We start from the raw sequence: 24,143 nt of genomic DNA, 5'->3' as shown, positions 1-24,143 counted from the left end.
GGAATATTCTGCTGCGCCTGGGCACCTGGGCGCCCTTTTGCTGTACTTTTGATCCCTTTTTTCCCCAATTTAGTCTTCCGTTCCCTGGAGCAGAGAGGGTTAAGGGCAGAGCCTTGCTCAAGGGCCCAACGGTGGCTGCATGGCAGAGCTGGGATTCGAACTCTCAATATTTCAGTTCATAGCCCAAAGCTCTACCCACTAGGCTACCATTAGCTGTACATCAGCGGAGTGTCCAACGACCCCTTCTTATTCGCCCGCACCCGCTCCGCCCCCTTTCCAGTTTGTCTGCTGCAGGCACTGCTAATTGTGCCCACCATGGGGTGCCATGTCGACTCATGGAGTTCAGAATCCCAGCACTGGTGTGCTAGCGAGATATCCCGCTGTGCCACCTGGTTGCAACACTGCATTTAAATATCAAAATTGACCCAAGTGATGTTGATCTAGTAACATATACTAATGTATGCTGAGGTTGCCAAGAGAGACAAAGCAATGTTATTGAGGTTGCCATGTATTTTACCATGCTCAAGTGAAGAGGTTTGGCACAGTCCATCAAGTCCAGCAGTTTAAGCAGATTGAGGCGGAAATCCAGGGGTCTGAAGCCGAGCCCGTAACTCGACTCGAAAGACGCGCACAGAGAAACGAACTCTAACGTACACAGGAGGGCGAGATCCTGCTTGGTCAGGTGGTCCTGCGATAGGGGGCTTTGAGCTCCTGAGTAAAAAAACACAACAATTAGGATATTGTAGGTTAATGCAGTGTTTCCCAACCTTTTTGAGCCACGGCACATATTTCACATTAGAAAAATCACAAGGCACACCACCAAGAATTTGTACTGCCCTCTAGTGGAAGAGAATGTAATTGTTCTGCCTGTCACTACACACTGCAGTACCAATCAGGTGAAATTGCACACCTGATGATTTCTCACGGCACACTTATGTGCCGCGGCACAGTGGTTGAGAAACACTGGGTTAATGTATATTTATTTCACCCTACCATTTGACTTGTTTTCCCGTACCTAACCCATGCTGAGAGTCGCTTGCGTCACCGCTGGGCTTCTGACCCCCGTTAGCGCTGTGTTGTGCCGCATCACCGTCATCAAACAGATCAACGTCCTCCACAGGATTCTCCTCCGCCTGAGTTCTGCTCACGTCCAGGTCGTCCATGGTATCCTCAACGACCGTGCTGTCTCTCCTAGAGTTACCCAGCTGTGGAGCAAAGAAACACCTCCATGGTCTAAGCTGCATCCTACCGTTAATGAAACCCTTTCTGAAGAACGTCTTACCATCAGTTTGCATATTTCCGACAGTTCGCTGAGCATTCTGGCAGGCAGAGTCTTCATGATCAAACTGCGACAGACCGTAGACACGCTGTCCTGTTCGAGCAAACGCAAGACGTAAGATTGGCGAATATGTAAGTGTCGGAGCATTCGGCATTCGTGGATTGAAAACAGACGTACTTTATGTTTCTTGCTGATGCTTTCGGAGAAGGGCAGCATGACAGATTTAAGCGTGGCCAGAGTCTCGTCTTCACCTATCTTGGCCTTCGCAGTGGACACGAAATTAGAAAATTCCCGGGATATAGTCTGCCGGAAACACAGCATCGTTTGAAATGATCCGTCTAGAAACTTAGCTGACTGATCCAGACTAATTCTGTAGTAGTTTCAGTCTTACCTTGGCTTTTTCGAATAGTTTATTTTGACGGACACCTTCCTCGGTGAGTAGGCCGATGCAGACGAAAACACCCAGAACTCCAGTGAGTAGCCTCAAACAGTACACCATACACACAGGAGGGGTGTTGGGATTCTACGTTCAGAAAGAAAAAATGCAGCAATTAGCATAACAGCTCTTTAACTTGAATCTCAGCTCTGCTATCAGCCGGACGGGCGCCTACACGGACACACGATTGGCTGTTTCTCTCTAAGGGATGGGACAATCTGCTGCAATTACGACCCCTGCTGGTCGATCAATGTTGCCTGCACAATGAGACGGGGAGTAATAGATATCAGTGCGTGGCTCTCCGTGCGCGATACGGATCCCCAGATGAACACACATCATGTAGGAGAAAAGATGTGGTTGGTTCTACACACACCTCTCAAACTCTCCACAGTGAAGGTCAGACAGTCTTTGATTCTCTAATTCTGCAACCGCTTCTTATCACCTGCCAGACTTGGGTTCCCAAATAGAGCCGTATTCTGTACAGAAAGTCACACTAAGCTTCCCCCCCCCCCAACACTCACACACTTGTTTAGACAGCTGGACCAGTCCTGGAAATCCCATATCCCATAGCTCCTTTTGTCTCGTCACTGTATGCGCCAGGCCGTGTACCCACTACAGACTGGTTGAATCTCAGCTCTGCTATCAGCCGGACAGGCGCCTACACAGACCCACGATTGGCTGTATTTCTGTAAGGGATCGATATGGTCTGATCAATATGGTTTCTCATAACTGCTGCAATCACGACCTCTGCTGGTCGATCAATGGTGACTGCACAATGAGACGGGGGATAATAGAGATCAGTGCGTGGTTCTCCATGCATGACGGAGGGGGCACAGCAAACTTTAACTCTCAAACTCTCTACAGTGGAGGTCAGCCCTTCTTATCACCTGCCAGACTTGGGTTCCCACATAGAGTCATATTATGACTCTACACACACACACACACACACACACACACACACACACACACACACTTGTTTAGACAACTGGACCAGTCCCGGAAATCCCATATCCCATAGCTCTGTTAGATTCAAGCTCAAGTGTTCAAACACCCTATAGTGGTAGTGCTAGTGCATTTGACCACTTAGTATAATCCACTTAGTATAGTATAGTCCTAATATTAGTATTATGTTGCTTGTGCATTAAATCCTCATAGTCATATTGCTTGATGAAGTGCAGTGGAGTGAAAAGTACAGAGATAGGCAACCTCTGTCTTAAGCCATTGCAGGATGTTGTACGCAAAATAAGAAAAAACAGTTATCACAGAACAGTTGGTTCCAACGGCTCGCATCCAAGCTTTATAGAGAGTGCTGAACCTGTAACAGGACTAAAGCAGTGTAACGGGAGGCCCACAGTTCTGTTCTTTGTTCTTTAGGTATTATACTGCTGTAAGAACCCACAATCGTGCCAATACATTCTCCAAACCAGTCGAAACTCTTTACCCATGTTTTCTGCGCTGCTGCCCGATTGGCCGATTGGAAATGACATGAAAGCGGTATATGTATACCTGCATTCCTAATAAAAAGGCATGTTCAGTACATTTAATTTGACCTACATTTTCCGAGTAGGAGTTCAGGAGATGATCGGCTACAGACAGAAGACTTCGCTCCAGTCGAGTCCGGAGTGACTCGATAACAATGAGCTGAGGTTTCTCCCCGCACGTTGCGCTTCGGTTTTGTCCGGCCGCCGATCTTGACGGGAGGTCATCAAAAGTGGCCTGCAGGAACAAGGCCTCAATTTCACTCAGCGGGTTTCTGTGGTCTGTTGCTGCAGCCTGATCTGAAGGATACATGCTAGACGGAGAACATTCACAGAATCAACAATGTAACTTAACGGAGAAACTGATTACACCCTCATGGTTATCGTAATAAGCTCACCTGTTTAGCTGAAGAGAGCCCATCAGGTACAGCATCCCTGCCATGGTATCTTTGAGCATCAAGGCCCCCAGAATTCTCGGAATGAGGTTAAGTGGAAAATCCCTACAAATCACACAAAGTATCAGAGATGTTTAGATGCTTTACTCTGGTCAAGGTCCAGTGGGTCTGGTTTTACTGGAATCATTGGTCGACAAGTGTTCTAACCATTGTAATACTCATGATAACAACACACAAAGCCTTTTCACAACGAAACTGTATTACTCCGCTGATGTGTTGCCAAGTAACGACAAGCTTTCTGCTCACAAACCTTGGTGCCCTCCGACACGTGCGCAGTCCTAGCACATCAGGGTCCTTGCACAGCGTTAGAAGACCGGTGGCCAATTAGTGTCTGCTGCAGGCACTGCCAATTATGCCCACTAGATGGTGCCCAGCCGAGTTTCAAACCGAGGAGTTCAGAATCCCGGCGCTGGTGTGCTAGTGGAATATCCCGCTATATTTGCACTTTTTTAAAGTAATGTTACTTGGCAGTGTTACAGAAACCAGATGCATTTTGTAGTCTAGTGTGTAAAGGCAGGCTGGTGGCATAGCACCAACATATCAGTCGTGGAACTACCTTTTGGCGGAAGGTTTTGTCATTATTACAGCATGTTTAGTATAATATTTCTTTATTTGGTTAAAACTGTTGCATAAAAGCATTAGAATACTCAAGGTTGGCCGCTCAGGTGGCGCAGCGGTAAAACACAAGCTGTTCACCAGAGCTGAGATCTCGAATACATCGTATCGAATCTCAGCTCTGCCTTGCCGGCTGAGGCCGAGTGGCTACATGAACAACGATTGGCCTGTTGTTCAGAGAAGGGGAGGGACTACGCCGGATATGGGTCTCTCTCTCAGACTAGTGTGATTACGATCTCTGCTGGCTGGTTGGTGGCGCCTGCACGGAGATGGAAAAGAAGTGCGGTATAGGGTGTGGCCTTCCGAACGTAAATATTATTGCTGTGAGTTGGTCGCAGACACGAGCCAAAGGTGGGCCGTGATGTTATTCGATAACTCCCTCTTGTGTAATTAATGCTGAAATATAACTAAATAACATCAGGCATCTTTGTTACCTCACGTTTTTACCTCAAGAAGATTGAACAAAAGCAATAAACATTCTTATAGCTACAGTATTCTGCTGTACTTTACCAGCATCTCAAGCAAACAAACACAAATCTACATTAAAGCCAGAATGTAAGAACCTGCAGATGATGGGGTGAAGCCTGACACTGTCCTCCGTTTCGTCACTCTGTTCGTTCATAAGCAGCCAGTCGATGATTTCCTCTTTTAACAAAGGCTGACCTCCGGTGTCCAGCAACACAGAGGGTAAACACTCGCTGCTGTATACACTCTTTGGAACGGAACACTTGGACAAGGCCTGGGCTAGGGTGATGGCTGAAATGCTGAAAAACAACAGTGGAGAAAAAGTAGTCTTCAGGTTAATTGTAATTATTGGATGACACTGTTTGGAGCTCCTATCTGGACATATATTGAGGAGAACCAGTTCAAGGAGGGGAAGCTTGGAGGCTGAAGGTAAAAAGGGAAAAGAACGGACAGTAATAGGATGGATGGATAAATAGGGAGACAACGAACAACCCAAACATAAGACTAAATGTTCAGGAGAAGCACCATCCACATGGTCACCAGGCACTTAATAATAATAATAATAGTATTAATAATAGGAACTAAATTATATGCTTTTAACATTGGGGCAACAGTTTGGGGAAGTCCCCATTCTCTGTGTGAATACATGGTTTGACTAGCAAGCAAAGGAGCTCCAGTTGCCAACACAGATCCCTGGAGTTAACCCAACATCAGTGCCTGACCTCACTCTATTGATTGAATAGGCACAAGTCTCATAGAAAGGCGTCCCATAAGGGTGGATATTACGGGATTTCCGACAAGCTAAAAATCAGGTGTCCCAATATTTCAGTCAATTTAGTGTATGTACTCACACAGAGGGTTTAAACACAGCACCAGAAAAGAGCTTCCAGAACTCCCTGTCCACAGGTACCAGACTGCACTGCACCATGGTTTGTAGCAGCTCCAGACACAGAGCCTCAGTGTGGCCAGAACTGACACCGCGCACCGCCAGCGCCCACACTCTGGCCCAAATCCGGCCTATTTCCGCCGGCACGGCCTGGCACTTTCTTAAGGATTTGGCCTGGCACAGAGCCACGTGTCTCAAACAGCGCAGAACATAGGGGCCCCTCTCTGCTCGACGCTGCTGCTCCCCCAGCAACTGGCAAAGCAGAGGGAGCAGCGATGCCAGCTCATGAGCCGGAAGCATGAATGGGTACTTGAAGGTCAGAGCAGCTGTCACCTGCAACCTAGACATGCAGAAAAAAAGGGTAAGTGTTAAATTGTCTGAATTCACAAATAAGCCATATAACAAAACCCCTTTTTTCAATATTTGCAACATTATCACCATAATTGTTATGTTTTAGCACTGCATTATCATAGTCAGGGTCATGGTGGGTCCAGCCTCCCTGTAATCACTGGGCACAATGTGATAACACACCCCATATATATTCATTTTAAAGTTTTAACACTATGTATAACACATATGCATCATGTAATAGCAAAATAGGTATTATGTTTCTGTCTGTACACACCCCAAATTATACACCAATCCATTCTGAGGATTTGCTGCACCTCCCGAGCTCCTATTTGCTTCTACATCCTACAGACTGTGACCCAAAAATGGATCAAGTTTTTTCGTGCATTTGCCCCCCTTTTCTCCCAATTTTGTGTCGCCAGTCCGCTGCCGGGGACCCTGATGGCGTCCAAGAAGGGTGTATATTCGTCAACCAATCCCTTCTTATTCTCCCATACTTCGTGGATTTGCACATGGGGTCAGGTTTGTGTACAGAGAGCCACATCCAGATCTCTGCACTCCTCCACTTTCTGTACAGTTGCCCTGGGCAACCAAGGTCCTTACACAGCATAAATAACCCCACCCCTAATTAGTCCGACCTTTTCCCATTCAGCAGACTAGAGGTCAAATGTGCCCGCTAGAGGGCGACCAGCCAACCGGTAACAGAGCTGAGATTCGAACCTGGGAGTTGAGGTAGTGAATTTTGAGCCCTGAGGTCAGCCTCACTAAATGTGTACAAATTCCCACAGACATACTTCAAAGCTTTTTCAGAAGTGTTGCTGTTATATAGATCACATAGATAGTTATATAGATCACATAGAGAACTTAATAAAAAAATTTTAAATGTCCAGCAAGTTCATGGTCAGGTGTCAGGTGAATATTTTTGGACATATAGCGTTATTACACTAGTATTACCAGGGTATCATGTCAAAGTCACTATGCTGGGGCTGCAGGTGATCCCTCAACGTTTCCCAACCAAGCTCCATACGGCGGCGCTTGCTGCTCTGTGTGCCTTCCCACTGTGTGCCTCGAACCTCCACCACGCAGGAATTCTGACAAAACAGCTGAAAAACACATACGTAGTACTACATATTGACAAATAGATACATATTAAGGCAGCTTCGACAACTGAGCAAGAACGTTTGATGTATATTTAGAGTAAAATACACAGAGGTGCCCATAAGGTGAATGCTGGTTCGAATCTCAGCAGAGCTACCGACCTGGCCGGGCCTTCACTCAAACACTCGGCTGTTTGTTCTAGGTTTCGCTGGATGTTCTAGGTTTGCATTCAGCCATTAAGGTCGGATGTGCTGTGTATTGTAGCTTCCATTTATTCTATCATTTAATTCATACGTTTTTTCTAATGACTGCTGTGAAATGTGGCTCTTTTGCTTATATACCTGATAGCATCTGCAGCTCGGTGAAATAAAACAATATAAAAACACATTTATTACCTGGTGGCAGATATCTGCAGTCAGCTCAATGAGGTTTTCTTTGACAGCGATGTGACGGGAACCAGTGGCGTATTTTCCTCGACTGCCTATCTGGCTAATCTCCTCTACGAGGGCATCATACAGGTTGTACAGAAGTGTTTGCCATTTTGACCAGTCCTCTGCATGAGCGCCTAGGAAACGGTACAATGAGCGAAGAGAGGACCTGTAAAAGTATAATCAAGCTGAAACTGATAACAACTAGTATCCCAAACTCATTAGTATTCATCAGACTGTAAAAAATAACAGTAAAAAGAAAGATGCATCTTTTCACCTTCACGAGGCGAGTTCATATGCGGATCAGCTTTGTGTACGGAGAGACACACCCTGATCACATTATCCCTCGACCCTGCTACACTGAGTATAACCAATTCGTTTCATTTCTAACGGATGTCCAACTCCAATCAGTGCTTGAGGTGGGCACAAACAAGGAGCTAAAATGTGGTAGCGGACACATTGTCTTGCATGTGGGGGGTGTGGTACATCTCTGGACATGTTTTCGATTTGTCTACTGTCTGTTAGTTAGGTTATGCCCAAGATGTCACATGTCGGATGCTGATTGGTGGTCCAACAACGTCATGACATTGTCCTAGGTGAAGGCAATACAGTGAAGGCTGATGGCCAGTCACATTTGCACTGTTTATGCTCTTGTCTCACTTGTTTTTTGTTGTTTTTTGTTGTTTCTTTTCCTCAGAAACCTTGTAATACTCCAGTTATGTCAAGTATATATACATATATATTCAGATTTTGATTACTTTTCGCCAAATTAATTTTTGTACAGCAATATATTAGGTATATACTTGTATAGTATGTCAAAAAGTCATAGAAAGTCATAGTCAGGGGTAAATTTGCATTTACGTTCCAATTCCACAGCCCTTCACCTGTCTCCAGTGACTTTGCTCCCTTGGGATGATGCACGGCTAGCTGTATGTTGAAGAACTCCACCATCTCCTCTTTGAGCTTGAAGCTGGGTCTCATCTGGCTCCACACGTACAGGACGGAAGGAAGCAGCTCCTCGCCCAGTCCGCACACTCGTCTCCGGCGTTTCATGGCCACTGAGCGCAGGAACACGTTCAAAGCGGAGATGAGGTGCTCCAGCACGGGGAGCTGCCTCTCTATTCTAAAAAAGAAGTTCATAAAGTCAGATTTGTAGATCAGATCAAAGTCTGACCACACCACACTAATACCAACAGTGAAATATGGGTCAAGTCTGGGTGTGTTTGGCCTACTTTGGAGTTGGACCTGCAACGAACCAACTACACCCTGACAAGGCTGATGTACCAATCCATCTGGTTTGGACATTTGGGAAGTAGAATTCATACTGCAGCAGGATCTTGACCCAAAATACACCCTGAAGTTTAAATAGGGGGCACTTAAAAACACAATATGCCAAGCATTCAGTAACAGATAATGCTTTTATCATGGCAGGATTGAACTAATCATCAGATTTTGTATGGTGTCATTACAGCAAAGGATGGATATACGAAGTAGTAAGGAACATAGCAGTCAAAATAAATGAATGATTCCTCTCGTCTGTTCCCTTTAGGGGGTTGCCCAAGCAAATCATTCATCCACATGTGATTTGGCACAATTTTTTAAATGCTGGATGCCCTTCCCGACCCAACCCTCTTATGTACATGGATACCATTCGTCCACATATTTGATTTGGCACAGTATTCATGCCGCATGACCTCCCATGGATAAGGATCCAGCACTAAGGGTGTGTCTAGGTTCACATAATCAAATTATCCACAATCCTTCTGTATTTGTGAGCCCGGCCTGGGATTCAAACCCCCACAATTCTGGCGCTGCAAATACCAGTGGTGTCATTCTGTATGTACACACGAAAATAAAGAACAGATTACACAAGTAGGGATTCAGTACCTGCTGTTACTCAGAGCTTTTGAGAAGAAGCCGAACAGTACGTGAGCCAACCCCTCAGTCTGGAGGCAACAACCCTGAACCACGGTGTGAATGATCCTGCTGATCAGAACCCGGTTTATGGACTTGGATTCGTTGTAAAGTCGGCAATACAAATCCAGCAAACCTAGACAACAAACACGTCAAGGATAAAAGATTAGAATGAAAATGAAATTGGGTAAATGCAGGACAGTGTTGTTAAGCATGTAGGCAAAAGTAAGAACGAATCAGCTTGTTTGTTTATATTCTTATCCATAATTTACTGTTCCAAAAACTCCAAAATACACTAAACATAATGACATCATTGGAAGTATCAATAAAGGCACAAAAATTGGACCTACAGTGCCACTGCTGCTGGCTAATCTCACACCAGTACTTGCGGACTGAGAGAACGTTCTTGAGCAGGATGCTACTGTAATCTTCTCCGTACGCAGAACAGGTGAAGGTGTTCTGCAGCACGTCCACCACGTGAGCCACCAGGTCTGCGCACTTCAGCTTCGGCCCACCTAAAAGCAAGAAGGTACAAATTAAAACAGATCACATGACCAAACATAAAGAAATGTCACATGACACATGATTTTCTCTATTTACGATTTTCTTTCTGTTAGTGTGGTGGTAACAGGTTGCTATAGTAACCAGTTGATTGCTAGGGTGTTACTGGCTGTTCGCTCTGGTATTTCAGTTGCTGCTAGAGTACAGTCATGTACTTGCTTTGATATTCCATGTTGTTGTGTAGGTGTTATTAACTGGTTACTGTGGTATTTTAGGTGGTTGCCAGGTTATTTTGCTGTGATAGGATTGTTGTTGTATTTAAGACCGTCCAAAAGGTTGCTAGTCCTTGATGTGGTATCCCAGATGGTGGTTGCATGATTGTTGTAGTATTTAAGTATTAAGCTATGGCATCTCATAAATCTGCTTATATTTGCTGTAGTTACCCAGGTGGTTGTCAGTGTGTTGATAATGTACTTAATTTACTAAATAAACAGCCACACTAGAGGGCTTCAAGCATGAACTGCCATTTCAAGGGTGGGGTCATTAATGCTGACCTAACAGGCTAGAGCGTCCTGCTGTTTCACTGACGTTTGTCTGGGTTCTTTGTGACTTCTTGGATGATTTAATGATGCTAGGTAGGGTAATCATGGTAGGCTGGGCATTTGTGAAGGATTCATAGATGTCATTGAAGTTTCTCATTTCAAGATTTGAGCTCCTACTGTGGTTCGCCGGAGTCCCAGAGCTTTAATAAAGCCTAAAAACTAGTACCCTGGTGTTGTATGCTATTTAAAATGCTGTTTAGGACACAGCCCAGCTTGATAAAGTCAACCTTGAGACTCACGTTTGTTGGCACATCGTATAAAATATTTGATCAGGCTGCTGATCTCCTGCATTTTCTTCTGCCGGTTGGCCTGAGTGGTGGCAGACACGTTAGCTTTGCCTGACTGAAGGAGCTCGGTCTCCTTCTGTAGGTACTTCTTCAAGAACCTGGAACAAGATCATTCACATAGTCACATAGTGTATTTATGGGGCATTTGGCTGTAAGGTACATACATGGCTAAGAGGCATTGTTGTTTTGGGTGTGTGTATGGTAGGGGGGCAAATTAAATTAAATAATGTGGCGCTTGGAACAAACAGCTGCCTGTTTTGGCAGTTAGCATAGCTGACCTGAATACTGCGTCCCATGTGAGCTGGGTGTTGCCTCTAGACACTTTGCTTGTCGATGCATGGTCGAGTTCCAGCACGGTTTTAGGATCTCGAAGGAGCCTCTTGAAGCGATCGACTTCTTTCTGAAATTTAAAGGCAAATAATATTTAGAATAATTGGGCACATACAAAGACCTATCATACAAGTCTGGCTAGGGTGTTGCTATGGTATTTCAGGTTCTTGATAGGGTGTTAATTGGTGATTGCTATTGTATTCCACGAAGTTACCAGGGTGTTGCTAGCTGTTCGCAATAGTATTTCAGTTGCAGCTAGAGCATTGTCAAGTACCTACTCTGGTATTCAGGGCAGTTGTAGTCTAGCACTTAAGGTACTGAACTGATAAGCAGAAGGTCGCTGGTTTAAACCCCACCAGTGCCAGGTTGCCACTGTTGGGCCCTTGAGCAAGTGCAATTGCTTAGGCTGTAAGTAGCTTGCTTCCAGGTAGTTGCTAGGGTGTTAATAGCTGGTTGCTGTGGTATTTTAGGTGGTTGCCAGGTTGTTTACTATGATAGGATTGTTGTTGTATTTAAAACAGTTGATGTGGTTGCTAGTTTTTGATGTGGTATCCCAGATTGTTGCTGCATGATCGTTATAGTATTTAAGACAGTAGCTATGGCATCCCGGAGGTCTGCTAATGTTCATTGTGGTTACCCAGGTGGTTGTTAGTGTGTTGGTATCAGGTTGCTATAGTAGCCAGTTAATTGCTAAGGTGTTGCTAGCTGTTCACTATGGTATTTCAGTTGGTACTAGAGTACTGTGATGTACTTGCTTAGGTATTCCAGGTAGTGGCTAGGGCTGTCTGCTTATTCAGTTGTTGTGGTATTTCAGGTGGTTGCCAGGTTGTTTTGCTATAATAGGATGTTGCTGTATTTGCGGCAGTCCAAAAGGTCGCCAGTCTTTGATGTGGTATCTTAGATTGTTGCTGCATGATTGTTGTAGTGTTTAAGATGGTAACTATGGCATCATGTAGGTTTGCTGTTTGTTGTGGTTACCCAGGTGGTTGTTAGTATGTTGATAAGAGGCTGCTATAGTAACCAGTTGATGGCTAGGGCTGTCAGGTACCTGCTTTGGTATTCCAGGTAGTTGCAAGGGTGTTGTTATTCGGTTGCTGTGGTATTTCAGGTGGTTGCCAGGATTGTTGTTGTATTTAAGACCGTTCTTGCGACGGTCCAAAAGGTCGCTAGTCCTTGATGTGGTATCCCAGATGTTGCTGCATGATTGTTGTGGTATTTAAGACGGTAGCTATGGGATCCTGTAAGTTTGCTGTTTGTTGTGGTTACCCAGGTGGTTGTCAGGGTGTTGGTAACAGGTTGCTATAGTAACCAGTTGATTGCTAGGGTGTTTTAGTGGTATTTCAGGTGGTTGCCAGGCTGTTTTGCTGTGATAGGATTGCTGTTGTATTTAAAATGGTTGCTGTGGTGTTTTTGATGTTGTATCCCAGATGGCTAGCTATGGCATTTCGTAGGTTTGTGGTTTGTTGTGGTTGCCCAGGTGGTTGTTAGGGTGTTGCTAGCTGTATGATTGTTACTAGAATGTTTCTGATGCTTTCTAGAGTGTTTTAAGGGTTGCAATAAAGTTATTGGGCACTCTAGTAAATGGTTGTTACATTAAAAAGCTGTACACAATGTCATAGTTGGATTAAATGTGGTAAAATATGTATGTACGTGAGATAAATAACTTTAATACTTTACCTTCCTCTCGGTTGCCTTATCATTTTCTAATCCCCGGCAGCAGAGAAGCAAATCATGCAGCATCAAGCTCATCTTTCTCCCATTGACTTTCACTTTCTACAGCTGTCAGCTAAAGGTAAACATGGTAAACAGAGCTGTCAGTATCGTATAAACACACATGCCAACATTATAAAATATGCTTTATAATAGAATTAGACACTTAAATAGCTTCGATTGCTCACACGCTTTGTTTATTTTCTGTTTTCTTTTTTCAACCTGCACATATCTTCCGCACACACGTGCAGAAAAAAGCACCCGTCTTCTCTGAACTTTGTCTTGGACTGTTGTCCTGAATAGACGTCACTGTGCTTCGTAGGCTGCATGAATAATACTGTTTTATGCCCTATTTAGTAAACCTAGACAGATACTTACTCTCTATTTAGGACACAACATGCAATTCTCATGCTTCATTCAAGAGCTGTCACAATTTTGCAATGGTTAGATTGGCGCCAACACAAATCATTTGGACAAACTTTGACTAATTAAAATATGCAAATAAAAAGGAAAAGATAGGGGTAACAAACGTATAATTTCCTTTTCGCTTGGGGTCAAAAATCCTAACCAATCTGCATGCTTTTTGTATGTAATGCATGTATTTTGAATGTAAACTTCTCACAAACATTGACCAATTAAAGGACTTTTAAAGTATTCCTACCTAAAAACAATATCCAATTAAGATCAATACTAACATAAACTAATTGCAAGCATCCTTAATGAAGTACTTTTTGTGATCACATGTTAATTATTATACCTTTACATAAGAACCATATTTATAATTGGTCATAAACAAGAAAATGAATAAATAACACTAATGACTTCTCATCTTGCTCTTTCCTGTAGAAATATCGAAAGTCATATACGAGCCAGAATCACGGATATAAAAATGATTATTTAACCTGTAAACCAAAGCGGCGTTGAAGTACAACGGTTAGGTCGAGAACTTAAATTAACAGTACATTTTTAAAGCACGTGAAGGTAGCACGACTTGTCAATGGAGAATTGGCGCCACCTGCTGGACAGTTTTGGAATGTAAACGAGTCTCTTAAAGCACAACTTGCTGGTGCACAGATAGACGCTAGGTGGCGCTCAAGTCCCTCTGGAGTTAGACTAGATATGTACATTTTTAGTATACAGTGTAGTTCACTTTTGCACCTCATATTTTACCCCAGTGAAATCGGCCATTTATGATTCAGGTGAAGTTTAAGACAATATAAATAGAAATATGTTAATTTTTACTCAAGAATGTCTTGGGTTGCCAGTAATTGTGGCAAAGATTTTTTTAACTGTAGTATTTTTAATAAAGTCTTTTTATTGTTTTTTTCTTTTCTATTTATGTTCTATTTTTTCTGTTTGCTGTGCTAGCCGTACAGCACTGTCTCTTCTACAATTTTCCACAACCCCAAATCAGTATGTAAAATACAAATTAAAATAAAGAAATACAAGATATTTCATGTTTTGTCTGGTCATCTTCATTTTATTTGTTAATATTCATCCATTCATGCATTTCAGGCCTGTACAACATTTTAAAAAAGTTGGGACATGGGCAGTTTGGGCCTATTTTTCTGATTTGGGTTGTATTTTTATTCTCGTCAGTGCACAGAATAAAAAAGGATTCTGTTCAGTAATTAATTCATTTCCACAAGCTTCTGCAATGTCACAACATTTATTTCTGTCCAGAGTTGCATTAATGTTTCCCCAAGATCGTGTATTGGTGATGGGAGATTTGGACCACTGCGCAAAGTCTTCTCCAGCACATCCCAGGGTTAGATTCTCAATGGGGTTCAGGTCTGGACTCTGTGGTGGCCAATCCATGTGTGAGAATGATGTCTCATGCTCCCTGAACCTCTTTCACAATTTGAGCCCGATGAATCCTGGCCTTGTCATCTTGGAATACGCCCGTGCCATCAGGGAAGAAAAAATCCATTGATGAAATAACCTGGTCGTTCAGTATATTCAGGTAGTCAGCTGACCTCATTCTTGGGGCACATAACGTTGCTGAACCTAGACCTGACCGACTGCAGCGACCCCAGATCATAGCACTGCCACCACAGGCTTGTACGGTAGGCACTAGGCATGATGGGTGCATCACTTCAGCCGCCTCTCTTCTTACCCTGATGCGCCCATCACTCTGGAACAGGGTAGATCTACACTCGTCAGACCACATGACCTTCTTCCATTGCTCCAGAGTCCAATCTTTATGCTCCCTAGCAAATTGAAGCCGTTTTTGCCGGTTAGCCTCACTGACGAGTGGTTTTCTTAAGGCTACACAGCTGTTTAGTCCCAATCCCTTGAGTTCCCTTCGCATTGTGCATGTGGAAATGCTCTTACTTTCACTATTAAACATCCCTGAGTTCTACTGGAGTTTTTCTACCATCTGATTTCACCAAACGTTTAAGTAATCGCCAATCACGATCGTTCAAGATTTTTTTCTGACCACATTCCTTCCTCGAAGATGATGTTTCCCCCACTGTCCTTCCACTTTTTAATAATGCGTTGGACAGTTCTTAACCCGATTTTAGTAGTTTCAGCAATCAGATGTTTTCTCTGCTCGATTCATGCCAATAATTTGACCCTTCTGAAACATGAACATCTTTTCCACGACCACAAGGATGTGTCTTTCCACATGGTTGTTCAACAAATGAGAAGCTACTCACTGCATCAGTTAGGGTTAAATAACTTGTTGCCAGCTGAAACATAATCACCCATGCAGTAATTATCCAATAGGAGGCTCTTACTTAGTTGCTTAGTTAAATCCAGGTGACCTTTATTTTGCCAGGCAGTGTATTAAACTAGAAGCACAGCCGCCACGCCCTCACCCCTCTTAGCTCCGCCCCTTTTCACTAGCCAACATGGCCGCGGCGAGGAAACATAAAAGCGTGGCCGCGCAGCAACCGGGTTTTTTATCTTTAAAATCGAATTCTGACGGTGAAACTTCATCTTTTGGACGCCGAAAGCGTGTAAATAAAAATAAGAAAAAGAACTGGAACAAGTTCAGCGATATTCAGGACGTGGAAGAGTTTTTAGACGATGTGAGACTGCAGGAAAGAGCTACAGGGTGAGTGTGTGTGTGTTCAGCTTACTTACAACATATAGGACCTCAGTATTATAATAATAACAGCATAAAGTGAACAATTAGGTTTATTTAATCGTCTTTTGTTATAAAAATGATCAAGTTTTATGTTATTAACATCAAAATATTATATTATGACGCCACGTGGGTTTACAGCATAGTATGACTAAATGTTGTCACGTGATAGCCATACACGACAATACACAATATCACAATGTTAATATTTATAATAATTAAATTACTTTTAAGGTTAAAAGGTTAAAATTGTGTAGTTGGTACAAAACAACCCAAAAACATAAGGGTACTTGTAACGTTGTGTACTAATGGTTGTATATAAGACAGTCACTAATCTCATTTGTGTATTAAAACTGCTTTTCTGCTAATAGTTTATCTACATGTTTTATTTTTGTCATTGTTGTTAATTAAAAAGTCATTTTTATTATTATTCTTATCATTTTGCAGTTGACGCTTGATTTAAATAGAAAGCAAAGCAAAGCAAAAAAAAAAACCCTCTAAGCAGTATAGAAGTACTGTTCATTTCTGACCAACCCGTCCTCAGTGCGCATGCGTCGGTTTTGTTTACATAACTTTTTTTTTTTTATTATTATTTTTTTTTTTTACGTATCATTAATTCCAGTGATCTATTCTGCTATTAGAACTAATCAGGAAAGCTCTCTGTTAATAACACCAACGTTGTCAAGCATTACAAGCTTTTAAATCTCTGTGCCGATCTATCTATTGCATGTTTAGTAAGTGCCCGTCTATGTGCTACAGCAGTGTTCCCCAACCACGGGGCTGCGGACCGGTACCGGTCTGTGGGTCATTTATTACCGGGCCGCGCAGTAAGAATAAATAATTAAAGATGGCTACAAGAGCAATTAAGTTTCTGAAAGTTACTGTCTCCTATCACCACTAGGTGGGAGCAGCGTCTCGTTGCAGTGGAAAAAAGCTCAGGATTCACACTGATTTTTCCATTCTATAATTACTCTAATTAAAATCCTTCCTCCCCCGCCGGTCTGTGAAATCCTGTCGTATATGAAACTGGTCCGTGGTGAAAAAAAAAAAAGGCTAGGGACCGCTGTGTAGGGTTTAAGTATCTCTCTCATTACAGTGGTGTATATAGTAATCATATGCCTTCTTAAAAATAAATAATAGTGTTGTAATATTAACAACACTATTGTTGATGTTCAGTTGCTGATAGTTGCAGTATGCTGATATTCAGTTCAATGTTCTGTCTTATTTGTTTTGCTTTCTGTTTTTCTTTACATGTTCTTAATCGAACCGTAGAGGTCTGATAGCTGACAAACCAGACAGCAGCCTTTTTTATGTGGATACTGGGGTGAAAGAACGTGACGCAAAGCCAGGTAAATCTAATAGCGAATTGTTTACCTAAACAGCTGGTTCAGAAATATAACACTTCAGTTTACTGTGCTGCCACTGTAAAGTTTGCAATCGCTTTTCATGGCTGGTTATTTGTTTAGCGTCTTCTCACAGAATAGGACCACTAAGTGTTAATGTTGTGTAGAAACAATTGGTCCATGGTTGCAACTATATTATAATTTTAAACTCTATTGTTGGTGGGTATGTGTGTTTGCTCTGTTTAATGTTCTATGCCCTGTGATGATCACATCCTTGCACTCCCAGCATTTCTTTGGAAATGTGAAGAGAACATTTTGGCGCCTGGAGGACTGTCGTGTGGACAGACCCTCAGGATCTGAGGGCTATGTAGTGTTCGTTTAGTGTTTACTGAACCGAGAGCGGTGCAACAGTGGAAGTTCAGACTGCAGTTTTGAGGGTGGTCCTCACCCACCCTCAGTATGCATGCGTCAGGATGATTCTAAAAAATAGATATAATTGAAATAATAAACAGCACTACTGACTTGACGATATCAAGTCGGGGCAGTTTTGTGTCAGCGTGGCACCTGATTGCATTATTTTTGTTGATATGGATATTTTGCATCTTGCTCTTGCTCCTGTTTAAATGGAACTCTTCATATTTTAATATAACTACACTAATTTTGACCAAATTCCAATATATCGCCTGTATCTTTACTACTTATGATAAGCATAAGTTCTGCTCAGATTTTTTGCTTTATTTAATGCAAAACAGCAGAACCATCAACTAATGGCAGTCTGTTAGCGGTTAATAGAAATCGAATAGAAAATTTCCATACGTCATTAAATGTTTTGGGGTTTTCTTGCTACCTGGCGTTTACGAACCTAGCCATGTGTACTGTTTAATGTTCTTAATGTATTCTATTTATGACTTATCCAACAGTAAGGTAAAATCAATTTACTGTGTTTGTTTTTTACTGTAGAAATTAAGAGGAAAGGTAAAAGCCAGAAGCCACTATGGACAGATTTGATGCTGCAGCCGGATTCTCATATTCCAGCACCCAAAGAGTAAGTAAACAAAGTGTATTTGTTGCCAGATGTAATAAGATGTTAAATGTTCTATGCCCTGTGATGATCTCATCCTTGCGCTCCCAGTATTCCTCTTGGAATGTGAAGACAACATTTTGGGATCTGGAGGACTGTCATGTAGACAGCACTTCAGGATCTGAGGGCTGAGTGAAGTTGAAATTTTTTATTTTTTTTTGAAGCCTTACCACAAATCTATCCTGGTCTGGTTTCCTCATGATCACTTGGTCCAAACACCCCCCCGACAGGATGCCATCATCCATTGCTGGGCCAGTCACCCCCTCTCTGTCTCCCCCCCCCCCCCCCCCCATCCTCAGACATAGCCATTCATCTCTATATGTAGACGTCTGACTGGCCAGTAGATTAAAATGTGCAGACTGTCCAAAATGGAAGATATCAAGAAGTGAAATATTTTTTCCCAATGGTCTTGTACTTGTTAGATGAGCTTTTAAAGAACGTCGTACCTTTATTCTGTGCCCAGTATCCTCGCCTATCAGCAGCCCAATGCCAAGAAACTACGCCGCGTTGCCCAGAAGGCAGAGAAGCTGGCCGCCATGGGTGTCCTGCCTCGCCGCGAGAAGCGTCTACATCAGTGCAAAGCTGCAGAAACTCAGAAGAAAGAGAAATCTTTAACCAATAACGACCCAGCAAGAGACTTCTATGATCTGTGGAGTGCAGACGGTGAGTCGATAAAGCTTTTTTTATGTTCATAAGTTTAATTATCAGTGTCCCTTTTTCTTTGCTGTATAGCAACAATTCATTTTCTTATGGAACTACTATTTGGTAGAAGGTTTTGTCAGTATTAAAGCATATATTAAGTATGAAATGAGGTTGTTTATTATGGCTGTGACGATCTACGGCGTTTTGTGGTAACACACAGCCTTGAGTGTTCTGCTCCCTAAAATACAACACACTCACTCTAATAAGCAGTGTTGAGTCTAAATAGCTGGACACTTGTACGCTTGTCCACTACCACTGAGATCTGGGGTTCGAATCTCAGCTGTGCTATTTAATATTGCTGATGTCTGATGTAGGGATGGCTAGAACAGCCTAACCATTGGGAGGCGAACTTGTCAGTGCACTCTCAGTGCCAGTCCCAAGCCCGGATTAAAAAGTAGGGTTCCGGCCGCTCGGGTGGCGCAGCGGTGAAGTACGCTAGCTCACCAGAGTTGGGGTTTCCAGATACATCGTGTCGAAACTCAGCTCCGCCTTTCCGACTGGGTTGGGCGGCAGGATGAACAACGATTGGCTGTTGTTCAGGGTTAGGGGTAGAAGTCGGAGCATAGGTCCTCATGACTGGTGCGACTGCGGCCCCTGCCGGTTGACTGACGGCGCCTGCACAGGGCTGAGGAATAACATTGAGGGGGGTGTGACCCTCCGTGCGCATTGTCTCTCGGTGTATGAGCTCGGTATAGAGGATGCATTGAGGGTGATTGGACACGACTAGATTAGGGGATCAAAATATTGGGTTCCACCAGGAAGGGCATCTGGTGTAAAAACTGTACCAAGTCTGGTATCCAAATCAGATCCGCTTTGGCGACCCCTAAACACGGGGCAGCTGTATAACCAGATGTTGACATGGTAATTTACATGTTTGTTCGTTTTTGTGTTTTGTTCATGTTCAATATTGCATTTTGGACTGGGTCGTCTAATGGGAGACACACTAACCACTATACAAGTAAAGAAAGCATATCGATCCCCTACTTTGATGTTCAAAGACTGAATCTATTATCTAGCCATGATAATGTCCATAGTGGCTGACATGGCCTTAAGAAACAGACCAACTTGGCCGTCCCGTTTGTCGAAGGGTCAAGTATTTAGCTCTACATTGATCCTGTTTCTGTTTTACAGTCCCTGACACAGCAGACTCGTACTACCTCGAACAGACCAAAAAGAAGCTTGTAAAGGTAAGGGACGACAGGAGCATACGACAGGGGTGTCCAAACCATTTTTGAAACGACCAGTGAGGTGTTTTTTTTAACCCAAAATTTCTAGTTTATAAAACGGATAGTTCCGGTCCTAAAATCTGATTGGCTGAGCCGCGTTGTAAAATCCCCGATAAACTCACACCTATGACCACCTCACATCAATCCATATTAATACGCCACTGAATAGAAAAAGTTAATGTTATTTTCGCCCTCATGTTGCCTAGCAACGCTGTTAATCGAACTATTTTGCGTCGCGGAAGAACGCTTTATTGTAAGTTTATACACAATAAATACATTTATGAATTAAACATTGTTGTATTTATTATTTTTTATGTTGACCGCCGTTTTATAAAAGCAATAAGCCACGAGAGGCCGTGCATTACTGTTATGATTTTAGCACGGGGAAAGAAGTTTTAGAAAACGTCGTCCCCGTGCTAAAATCACAGTAATGCACGGCCTCTCGTGGCTTATTGCTTTATTAAACACTGGGTGGCGCTGTTGCGTAAAACCAGATAAACAAGAAGTCTTTTATTTATCACGTAGGTCTATATATTTTTTTAATATAGTCAGTGGCTCATCATTGCTTTTGTTTCTGCATCTGGGCCCCCAATAAGTAAAGTTTGGACACCCCTGGTTTATGATATTACAGTAGGAGCTCTTGAATTCTAGATTCTGACTTGATTCAAAAAGTGTTCAAGGCTCAATCGCTTTGTCTTCCAGAGACCAGAAAAGCTGAATGAGAAACCCTCAGTTCTTCCTGCTATAGAAGTCATCGGTCCGGGAGGCTCGTACAATCCAGACTTCATTTCTCACCAGGTAGATTATTAATAATTTTGAATCTATATTATAATACTACATACATTCTAGGTGGTGGTAAATACTGTACGTGTGTGTGTTTGTGCTGCGCTCATACAGGCTTTGCTGCTGGAGGCACATGAAGTTGAGGTGAAAAAGCTGAAGGTGGAAGAGAAGCTGGAGAGGCAGATGGCCGTAGATAAGAATAATCTTGCCACCAAGGTACAGTCATTTTTCCACCCTTTTCTTTGTGTCCCTTTTTTGATGTAAGTGGTCAGGAGTCAGTGTTGTATTATGGCTTTTGGTCGAGCTTAGACCAGCAGCATCGGGTGGCACGGTGGCTCTGTGGGCAGCACTGTCGCCTCGCAGCAAGAAGGTTCTGCGTTCGATTCCCATGTGGGTTCCCAGTGGCGCAACGGTGACATCTTTGTGGTAGTGTGGATTGAACCAGCCAAAAAAAAACACCTGTAAATGAATGGCAGCACAATTGTAGCTTTATGAAGCTTAGTGTTTATTAAAGGGCGACAGACTTTCCTCATAACCTGAGGACTCAGTCCCAGTCTCTAAACAACGAAGAGTTAACTTGCATCATCACATGATCTGTGAGCTTTGAAAGAGTGGTACGATGGTTTGGGTGTTCAGTTAGGGTGCAGGTAGAGAGAAAGCTTGGTTTCAAGAAACGCCTGTGGCCTCCACAGAGCCCTGGTTTCTGTCCTGCTAAATAGCTTTGGAATAAACTGGAACATCACTTAAAGCTTTCTTGATTAATATCTGTGCCCAGCCATGGAAATGTTTCTTTGACTGAATGGGCACAAATTCCCACAGACATCTGCTTTCTCAAAGGAGTGGCTGTTATTATAGATGAAAATATGGTCAGGTGTCAATGCTTTTGGCCATAATGTGTGTATTCTTTTCCAGGAAAGCATCTTTAAAGAACAAGTAGAAGGGCTGGTCGAGGAAGAGGAGGAGGCGGCGAATCAAGAGACCAAAAACACAGCGGAAGATTCCAGCGACGTGGCCACCGGCTCGATAGCACAGCGGGAGAAGAAAACCGAGAGGCAGAGAAAGAAGGAGAAAGCAGAAAAGATAAAGGTATTGAAACATGTAGAGAAAAGCTTCTAAATATCAGTTTTTCTTGTTTTCTCTTCTAACCGGCCTCTTATTTTACTTAAAACAGGATTTGCGGAGAAAGGCGGAGCGGAGAGTGATCGACAGCCGACAGCAGCTTTTTAAGCTCCGCTCTATAGGGGTGGAACTGAAGAGCCGGGAGCAGAGGACCAAGATGAGACAGATGCAGCGCAAGACGAAACAAGAGGCTCAAAAAGCTCTACCTCGTCGTCTAGGCAAACTCAAGTCAGTATAGAAGAATTTTATTCTTGAAGGTTGAGCTTTTGTTTTCTTGTAGTTGTAGCCTAGCGGTTACTGGTTCAAGCCCCACTACTGCCAGGCCCTTTATCCTCAAATGCTTAGACAATATACTGTCAGTACTGTAAGTCACTTTGGATTTCATTGTACTGTACATGTGTATATGTATACGTATATGACCGACAAACGCATTCTTATTAAGGGTCTTGATAAGGGGGCTAACAGTGCCACCTAGGTGGTAATGGTGTTTGAAACGAGCAACCTTCCGATTATGTTCCAACCACAACCCCAGATCTGATCATGGAGAGTCAGACCACACGCCCCTTTTAACACGTGTCCAGTCCGCTAAACCACTGGCCGTTTTGACATTTGGCCCATAAAAGTAGAACAATTAATAGGGATGTAACGATGCACCACAAGACAGTTTTTCAAGAAAAATCGATTCACATGTGTACCGATTCAAATTGGTTGACATGTAGAATGAATTGATATTCACTTTAAACAGCAGAGGGTGCCGGTGCTATTCACCTTCCTGGTTGACCTCACTAAAGGGTTGCCAGGTTTGGAATTTTCCAGCCAAATTTATTTATGTGAGGATACTTTCTTTATTTGTATTATTCATTTATTTATTTAATGTGGGGTTTATTTTAAAATTTCATTTTTCTTTTTCACAAAAAGGAAAATGTGCAACATTGTTTTGCATAGTTTGTACCTATTTCAGAAATAATAGGACATTTATTATTTAGATAAATAAAAGATAAGCACATAGTTTTATTTTGTTTTTTAAAGAAAAATAATAAAAGGAAACTTTGTCGTTTGTCTTCAGTTTTAATTTTGTTTAAAAATCGGGAAGAAATTGCATCGTGAACCCAGTATCGTGAATCGCATCGTGGGTAGAGTGTATCGTTACATCTCTAACAATTAATAATAAACATTCAAAAGCAGATGAAATTTATTCATTCCAATTGAAACCTAAAACTATACAGAACCTCACACCACACTGGACTAATCCTACATTTGGGTGGGTCTTTGTGTTCCCTTTAGGTTCCAAGCCCCCGACCTGGACGTGCAGCTGAGTGATGAACTCGCAGGCTCTCTCCGCACGCTGAAGGTCAGTTTGTGAATACGCCGTAGTACCGAGACCTAAACGCTCATTATTGATACAGTTCTAACAAAAACGTTCATGCTTTGTACTGCAGCCAGAGGGCAGCATCCTCAAAGATCGATTCAAGAGCTTACAGAAGAGGAACCTGATTGAACCCAGAGAGCGGGCCAAGTGAGTTCTTTTTTCCGAGCATCGTTGTCTGAATTTTGTCGCTCGGTGTCTTGTCTGCTTGTAGTTTTATCATGTGATTTATCAAAGTCCTTACTTTCCCCCACACAGGTTTAAGAGGAAATACAAGGTGAAATACGTAGAGAAGAGAGCCTTCCGAGAAATTCAGTGATCGGAATCATCGAATCAGTCCAGTTAACACCTGATCACCTACACACCCTCCAGCTCTTCATCGAGACACGTCTACACTCTCAAGTCTCATTTCACCAACATAAAAGGAATGAGTTTGCCCATAGTATTCTTAAATGAAGCATTGTGGGTAACGTGGTTTTAAGAACTGTAAATTTCCACCTGTTTTACATTTAAAACCTGAAGCCTTGTTGTTCCTGTGAAACGTTTGTCATGTTATGAATGACAATATGTGAGAATAAAATATTTAATATGTAAAACAAA

General features: G+C 42.8%; 2 protein-coding genes across 2 annotated transcripts in view; one reads left to right on the top strand and one right to left on the bottom strand.

Annotated features, from left to right (window-relative positions):
- The window catches only part of atm (ATM serine/threonine kinase), a 53,679-nt gene extending 40,570 nt beyond the window's left edge, over window positions 1–13,109 (bottom strand). Inside the window, exons 1-18 of the mRNA XM_062988009.1 lie at window positions 13,021–13,109; window positions 12,800–12,908; window positions 11,071–11,192; window positions 10,745–10,890; window positions 9,753–9,917; window positions 9,376–9,538; window positions 8,373–8,611; window positions 7,456–7,625; window positions 6,917–7,065; window positions 5,580–5,954; window positions 4,827–5,027; window positions 3,592–3,693; window positions 3,270–3,507; window positions 1,671–1,802; window positions 1,457–1,582; window positions 1,283–1,372; window positions 1,016–1,205; window positions 518–711 (exon numbers count right to left, since the gene is read on the bottom strand). Coding sequence (XP_062844079.1) covers window positions 518–711; window positions 1,016–1,205; window positions 1,283–1,372; window positions 1,457–1,582; window positions 1,671–1,802; window positions 3,270–3,507; window positions 3,592–3,693; window positions 4,827–5,027; window positions 5,580–5,954; window positions 6,917–7,065; window positions 7,456–7,625; window positions 8,373–8,611; window positions 9,376–9,538; window positions 9,753–9,917; window positions 10,745–10,890; window positions 11,071–11,192; window positions 12,800–12,871 — 2,874 coding nt within the window. The 5' untranslated portion in view covers window positions 12,872–12,908; window positions 13,021–13,109. The remainder of the gene's footprint in view (window positions 1–517; window positions 712–1,015; window positions 1,206–1,282; window positions 1,373–1,456; window positions 1,583–1,670; window positions 1,803–3,269; window positions 3,508–3,591; window positions 3,694–4,826; window positions 5,028–5,579; window positions 5,955–6,916; window positions 7,066–7,455; window positions 7,626–8,372; window positions 8,612–9,375; window positions 9,539–9,752; window positions 9,918–10,744; window positions 10,891–11,070; window positions 11,193–12,799; window positions 12,909–13,020) is intronic.
- Window positions 13,110–15,684: 2,575 nt separating this feature from the next.
- Window positions 15,685–24,143, top strand: nop53 (NOP53 ribosome biogenesis factor). The gene is made up of 12 exons (XM_062987540.1): window positions 15,685–15,893; window positions 17,196–17,272; window positions 18,227–18,311; window positions 18,811–19,010; window positions 20,181–20,236; window positions 20,978–21,073; window positions 21,173–21,274; window positions 21,971–22,144; window positions 22,230–22,405; window positions 23,462–23,528; window positions 23,617–23,693; window positions 23,802–24,143. Exons 1-12 carry the CDS (start codon window positions 15,688–15,690, stop codon window positions 23,860–23,862), a joined length of 1,377 nt encoding a protein of 458 aa, XP_062843610.1. The 5' UTR covers window positions 15,685–15,687; the 3' UTR covers window positions 23,863–24,143.

Source organism: Trichomycterus rosablanca, chromosome 25, assembly GCF_030014385.1.
Source record: "Trichomycterus rosablanca isolate fTriRos1 chromosome 25, fTriRos1.hap1, whole genome shotgun sequence".
Taxonomy (NCBI): domain Eukaryota; kingdom Metazoa; phylum Chordata; class Actinopteri; order Siluriformes; family Trichomycteridae; genus Trichomycterus; species Trichomycterus rosablanca.
This window is presented reverse-complemented; position numbering and strand designations above follow the sequence as displayed.

Excerpts from the sequence above, each read along its gene's own strand:
- nop53 (XM_062987540.1), top strand. The coding sequence starts at position 15,688 with ATGGCCGCGGCGAGGAAACATAAAAGCGTGGCCGCGCAGCAACCGGGT. Across the intron at positions 20,237-20,977 it reads CCAAAAAGAAGCTTGTAAAG|AGACCAGAAAAGCTGAATGA; the intron begins GTAAGGGACGAC and ends TTTGTCTTCCAG. Across the intron at positions 21,275-21,970 it reads AGAATAATCTTGCCACCAAG|GAAAGCATCTTTAAAGAACA; the intron begins GTACAGTCATTT and ends ATTCTTTTCCAG.